This window comes from Nicotiana attenuata, unplaced genomic scaffold, assembly GCF_001879085.1.
Source record: "Nicotiana attenuata strain UT unplaced genomic scaffold, NIATTr2, whole genome shotgun sequence".
NCBI lineage: Eukaryota > Viridiplantae > Streptophyta > Magnoliopsida > Solanales > Solanaceae > Nicotiana > Nicotiana attenuata.
In genome coordinates this window covers 266,930-273,423 of record NW_017671329.1, presented here as the reverse complement: position 1 = coordinate 273,423, position 6,494 = coordinate 266,930, and the positions used below count along the sequence as shown (strand labels likewise).

At 38.0% G+C, this 6,494-nt stretch overlaps 1 protein-coding gene across 2 annotated transcripts in view; it reads left to right on the top strand.

Annotated features, from left to right (window-relative positions):
* Nucleotides 1-1,771: 1,771 nt before the first annotated feature.
* Nucleotides 1,772-6,494, top strand: part of LOC109207597 (polyadenylate-binding protein-interacting protein 12-like) — a 12,292-nt gene continuing 7,569 nt past the window's right edge. Inside the window, exons 1-8 of one of the 2 annotated variants that reach the window (XM_019370541.1) lie at nucleotides 1,772-2,780; nucleotides 3,490-3,600; nucleotides 3,700-3,744; nucleotides 3,903-3,975; nucleotides 4,189-4,301; nucleotides 4,419-4,478; nucleotides 4,573-4,620; nucleotides 4,709-4,777. In XM_019370541.1, the coding sequence (XP_019226086.1) occupies nucleotides 2,340-2,780; nucleotides 3,490-3,600; nucleotides 3,700-3,744; nucleotides 3,903-3,975; nucleotides 4,189-4,301; nucleotides 4,419-4,478; nucleotides 4,573-4,620; nucleotides 4,709-4,777 (960 nt within the window). In that variant the 5' untranslated portion in view covers nucleotides 1,772-2,339. Of the gene's footprint in view, nucleotides 2,781-3,489; nucleotides 3,601-3,699; nucleotides 3,745-3,902; nucleotides 3,976-4,188; nucleotides 4,302-4,418; nucleotides 4,479-4,569; nucleotides 4,621-4,708; nucleotides 4,778-6,494 lie in introns of both variants that reach the window. The other variant, XM_019370540.1, reaches the window with a different exon arrangement.

The window sequence follows — 6,494 nt, the reverse complement described above, 5'->3', positions numbered from 1 at the left end:
TTCCATTGTTGGATCACGTCGGCGAGTTCCCACTGGAACTTTGTTCAAAAGGAATCCTTCACTTCTCGAGTTGAATTATCGATAAATGCCTTGAGTACTTCGTGGTCCTTCATTCGAGACCTCTCGATCAAAGAACCAATGAAGCAACCTAGATAACTCACCAAACCAATTGATTGTATTAAAATTAGATGGAATTATAATAACCATGGTTATCCTTAAGACGGATAACAATTGAATTTATATGATTCTAAGGTTATATGGGTTGATTCAACACAAATAATCAAGTATATTAGATATATGAGCTAAATATAGAATGAATAACCAAACCAATTGTAATATTACGTCCGGGCCCGAATTTGGGCTGAACAGTAATTTTGCCCTCGATCGGACCATTGGTTCGAAGCCAAATGTATGAAGAATAACAATAAAATAAAAACTTTTCAATAGCTAGAAAGCTGAAAAAATGAATTTGTATTGCCTTGGTTTGCGTGTTAGCTTCCCCTTTATATAGTAGGAGAGTTTCATCCCTAGTACAATTCTAAAAAGGGTAAAAATCCTCCTTTCTCATTAATTACTGATCTGTTACCGACATCGGGCGAGATCTGCGCCGTGATATCCGGTTGGGTGCGGATATCACAATCCTCTGTTAGTCGTGTGCAGCTGCTTGCCATGTTTTCCGAGGTCTCGGAGCTTGTTTTGGGTTCAGAGTGTTGTCTATCAGGTTCAATGGTGAGCACTCCGTTCGGGCCTCGATACAAAGAGTTCCGAGCTTCGATTTCAATCTCATATATTCATACTCTTACCGCGTTTGATGTACCGAGAAATCGGGGTGTGCGTTAACCCCGGTTTTACCTGTATACAAACCAAATAGCAATAGAACAATAGAAACAACACTCAGGGGTCGTTTGGTAGGATGCATTAGATAAAATAATGCATGCATTAGCTTTGTGTATTAATAATACGCTGTTTGGTAGACATTTTGAACCTATGCATTAGTTATGCAAGCATTAGTTATATATACATCCTATTTGGTATTATCCTATGCATAACTAATGCATAGAAAACCATGGGTATTAGCAATGCAATAGGTTTTAATGCATGCATTAGCTTAGTTAAAGACAAAATTGTCCTTCAAAATTTATGCTTTATTAAAATATGCTAGTTATTATATTAATGCAAGTTTAAAATAATGGAAATAGTGAGAAATAAATTTATATCTCTAGTAAATAAATAAATACTTAGCATATTTCCTTTTTTATAAATAAATATTTAGTTCTATATTACAATGTAGGTAGACAAATCAAATAATTTTTTTAAAACTTTTTCATATAAAAACATTTCTCAACATATGTTTCTTTTAAAAAGTTAGAGTGATGGACTGATTTTGAGGACATTTTTGTAAATTGTACAATTCTTTTAAAAATTGTGCAATGCTTTAATACATCAAACCAAACAATGAATAAGAAATATGTCAGCATAACTAATACCAGCATAACTAATGCAAGCATAATTAATACCAGCATAACTAATACAATCATAATTAATACCAGCTTATTAATACACCCTATTCAATATTATTCTTATGCACCCGACCCCTCGGGAAATACAAAGGAGATGAGAAGAGAATTACATAGAAGAGATACATGAGAGAGTATAAACTCAATGCAACGATAGCCTAGCCTACTACATTTGCTATTAGCAATTTATACTATCATATAACCATCACATGATGCATCCCACATACCTTCACGTTTTTTATGATCTAGCTCCCATAACGAAATCTGCTAATCCCTTGGATGGGATCCTTAATTCCTCATGCGTTTGCTCCTTCTCACAGCTTCAACGTCCTTGATTGAACACGAGTCTGCCCAATGGCAACAGGAATATGCGCTATGGTTGGGCATATGCGTCTACATAGGGACTGTTAATGATGACGACGTAGGGGAAAGAAAGGTCCAAAAAGAAGAACCCACTTCTTTCTTTCTGTCTCTAAGCTGAATAGTACAGTAATGTCATTTATCTCTAGTCGTATTTCTTCTCAGATGACCGACCCAGTAATAAAATAAAATAATACACACACACCCTCCAATAGAAAAAGGAGAAATCCTTCCCTGTATTTGCTCCTCTTTTCTTCTTTTTCTATCTATTATTATTACTCCTATCACTTTTCATATCCCCAGCTGGCGACCTTAGAGTTCGGCGTATGTTGACTGATCAATAGACACTATTTTCAGCTTAATGAATATCTTCTCTCTCTCTTTCTTTTTGTAAATTAAGAAGAAGAAAGGATCATTTTTTCTATTGGACCAATTTGCAAGCACCATAGTTCCTAAAAAGTTATGGCAGTGGTTGAGAATGCTGATACGAACGTTGTTGGCTCATCGATTGGGACTGACGGAAATCTTGGAAACGGCGTCAGTGCCGATCATCTGTCAGCAAACAAGAACGAGAACGGTGTGACAAGGTCAACGATACAGAGCGATGAGAATTTCAAGACGATCACTACAGTGGCTCATCATAAACTGAACGGTGTAGATTTAAGAAGAAATGGAGGAGGAGAGGAGTTTAGGAGGGAGAAAGTTAGGGATTTTGAGGAAATGCTTTCCAAATTGAAATTGAACCCCATGGCTAAAGAGTTTGTGCCCCCTTCACACACTAACACCAATCACATACTGCTGCCTTTCCCACCCGGTGCCAGCGGTGGGCATTTTGGTTATGATCCCAGTAATTTTCTAGTGCAGAGTAGCCCCAGATTTGCCAATGGAAATTTTAACAGAAGGGTATCAATCCGATTACTGTTCTCCAGCTTTAATTTTGTTCCTTTGCGGGGTTTTACTTATTTGTATAAGATAAACTGTTGTATAGTTTTAACAACTTCGTCTGCATTACCAATATATTATTATTTACACCAACCTGCAACAACAGGTAATTATTTGTAGCTAGCTTGATATGGTAATTGTTGTATAGTTTTCTTTTGATAGGTTAGGTAATTGTATAGTTTTAACAATTGGCTTTTACTTTCTGTACCTTGGAAGTTTGTAATTGTTTGGACATCAGAAAAATTCATTACACTGTACGTTTATATAAGTTAATTTGTCTAATCAGTGCAGTTTACCTCATTATTGCAGTTTACTTGCTATATTTTCAGGTTATCAACTTGTCCTTAAAATATATGGTTATCTATAGTTGGCTTTAAAATGATCCAATAGCTTAAAAGATTATTGCACTATCAGTGTGTAAAGGTGAAAGTCTTTTCTTTTTCTACTTAGTCTTGTCTTTGCTATTATGAATGAATATAAAATTAGGAGGGTTTAGCCATCGTAGCATTAAGATGGAGGGTTTTGTGGTTCTCTCTCTCTCTCTCTCTCTCTCTCTCTCTCTCTCTCTCTCTCTCTCTCTCTCTCTCTCCTCTCTAATCACGTTTGCTTTGTAGTATATTGTAGTTCATGAGTCCTAGCTAATGATTTGAGCTTGAAATGCCGTGTACAGAAGAAGACTGGCTATGGTTCTGCTAGGAGAAAAACGAATACTCGAACAAGCATGGCCCAACAAGAAGAGGTTATAAGGAGGACAGTTTATGTATCTGACATTGATCATCAGGTATCAAAGAGAGGTCCTTGGTATTTTGTTGTTGCTAATTATTATTGGTTTATCTCATTATCATTTTACTTATTGGCATTATGTTCTTCTTTTGTGTAGGTGACTGAAGAGCAACTTGCAACACTCTTTCTTAGTTGTGGACGTGTGAGTGTCTTTCCTTTTGGTCATGCTGCTATACTCATTCATGGTTATCATCTCCCTTTTTACTCACACTGCTTCAATACTCATCATGGTTAATGTCGGCTTTTTCCGCTACACTAACATAATTTTTTGTTTATCTGGCCGGCCTTACTGTTCTGAAGGTTGTTGACTGTCGTATATGTGGTGACCCAAATTCTGTACTTCGTTTTGGCTTCATTGAGTTCACAGATGAAGGTAGGTTGAACCGTGATTTTTTTCTGTTTTCACCATATTCTAGTTAAACTCTTGTATTTAAGTGGAGAAAGGTAGAGGGGCCGGCCCATCATCAACCGAGTTTCGAACAATGCTCTAGCTTAGCCCATAGAGAGTTTTTGGTTATAAACAAAAAGAAAAAAAAGAGAGAGTTCTTGTTGTCTAACTTCATGTTGTCCCAAATATGGTCTGCAGACGGTGCGAGGAATGCTTTGACTCTTGCAGGAACTATGCTTGGGTATTACCCTGTGAGAGTTCTTCCCTCCAAAACTGCAATTGCACCTGTTAATCCGACTTTTCTTCCAAGGGTGAGGAATTGTCTAAACCTGTGACATTTACCTTCTGTAACATTGCTTTTAGGGTCAGTAGTTGCAAAATTGAATGTTGCTGCTACTAAAGATTTCACTTGCGATTCTGATATTCAGTCTGAAGATGAAAGGGAGATGTGTGCAAGAACTATTTACTGTACAAACATTGATAATAAGGTAGTTTTCTTGTTATTGTCTTAACTTCACATGGTTGATTAGCCTCTATAAGAAAATGGTTATGACTTGAAAACCTGTATGATCTGTGAAGCAGGTTACTCAAGCAGATGTCAAGCTTTTCTTTGAATCGACTTGTGGAGAGGTTTGTAGCTGCTCATTTAACAAATCTGAAAGTGCTGGTCCTACCCAAAGTACTAACTCTATGTTATGGAACTTCTTCTCTGTTATAGGTTCAGCGCGTGCGGTTGCTTGGTGATCATCATCATCCGACTCGTGTAGCTTTTGTTGAGTTTATCATGGTAACTTCCATGATCTTCTGACTTGTAATGTGTTCTGATATATCCTTGTGCAGTGGACCTTTGCTTCGTTCGATTCTTGAGAACTACTAAAACCAATTGCTTTGAATGTCTTGATTTTGCAACGCTTACGTTTGGCTGATCATTTTGTTCAAAACACGTTTTACTGTTTACTCTTTGTGCTTGTGTGTTAGCAGAAAGGATTCTGATTATGGGGTTCTTTTGCAGTCAGAAAGTGTAATACACCAGCTTGGATACCTATTTTGGGTAATTATGATCGGCAAGTTGAATTGTTTTGAGTGACGTTTCACCCCTCAGAGTTCTTAATAGTATTCAGTATTCACATAGAATATCTATCTTTACCACCAGTAATCAATCCTGACTTTCTTAGTAAAAAGCATGATGTATTTAAGGTCTGCAATGTAATCTTTAACTATATTTGAACATTTTTGGTATGAACAAAGGTTATCATCTGCCATTCAGTTGTCACCATTCTGGAAACTGCTTTGCTTGCGTTTCCTTTTTGGGATAGGCTAGTGTGCTTTCTATTTAGTGCTTAGTTTTGTTTTAGGGTAGTAGTGTAGTAGAGTGAACAACATATCCAGGACTATGGATAGCCGCCTGCAGTTGTTATACTCAGTTGAGGTATATATGCTTGTTGATTGAGTCTAAGTTGCTCGGACACGGGTGCGGGTGTCCGACACGAGTGCGGATCTAGAGGTCGGATTCTTCGAGATGTAAATTCTAAGATTCGGGGATATGGATCCTAGTATGGATACGAGTGCGGGGATCCGGCTAAAAATAATTCAAAAAAAAGATAAAAATATAAAAATATCTCTAAATTATGAGAAGTTTTGTGGAATACTAATGTATAACTTGTAAAGTGTGGATTTCTTCTTTATTCTCAAGTTAGATAAGTGACGGGGATGTTACTCACCGCATTGGAGTGGGTTGGATGAGATGGAGGCTAGCTTCGGGGGTTTTATGTGATAAGAATGTACCGCCTAGACTTAAGGGAAAATTCTACAGGGTGGTGGTTGAACCAGCTATGTTGTATGGAGCTGAGTGTTGGTCCGTCAAGAAGTCCCATGTCCAAAAGATGAGCGTAACAAAAATGAGGATGTTGAGATGGATGTGTGGTCATACCAGGAAAGACAAGATCAGGAATGAAGTTATTAGGGACAAGGTGGAGTGGCACCCGTGGAAGCCAAGTTACGGGAATCGAGGCTGCGATGGTTTGGGCATGTGAAGAGGAGAGATATAGATGCCCGGTCAGGAGGTGTGAGAGGTTGACCATGGGGGGCTTGAGGAAGGGCAGGGGTAGGCCTAAGAAGTATTGAGGAGAGGTGATTAGGCAGGACATGTCGATGCTTCACCTAACCGAGGACATGACTAGTGATAGGAAGGTGTGGAGGTCGAGGATTAAGATGGTGGGTTGACAGATAGTTGCGAGTTTTTCATAGGTTCACCGGTAGTACTAGTAATATTCTTGTTGTGGGTTGAAAGTTACTTCCTTCTAGTTTGTTATTGTATCTGGTACTTTGCAACCACGTCCTTTGTTTTTGTAAATTGCTAGTGGGATTGTTGCTCTCTGATTGTTACTATTTGATGCTACTTTTTCTTTTTCTCCCTTTTACTTGATATTCTTGCTCCCTGATGGTTACTATTTAATGCTACTTTTTCTCCTCTTTGCTTATCGCCTTTCTCCCCCCCCCCCCCC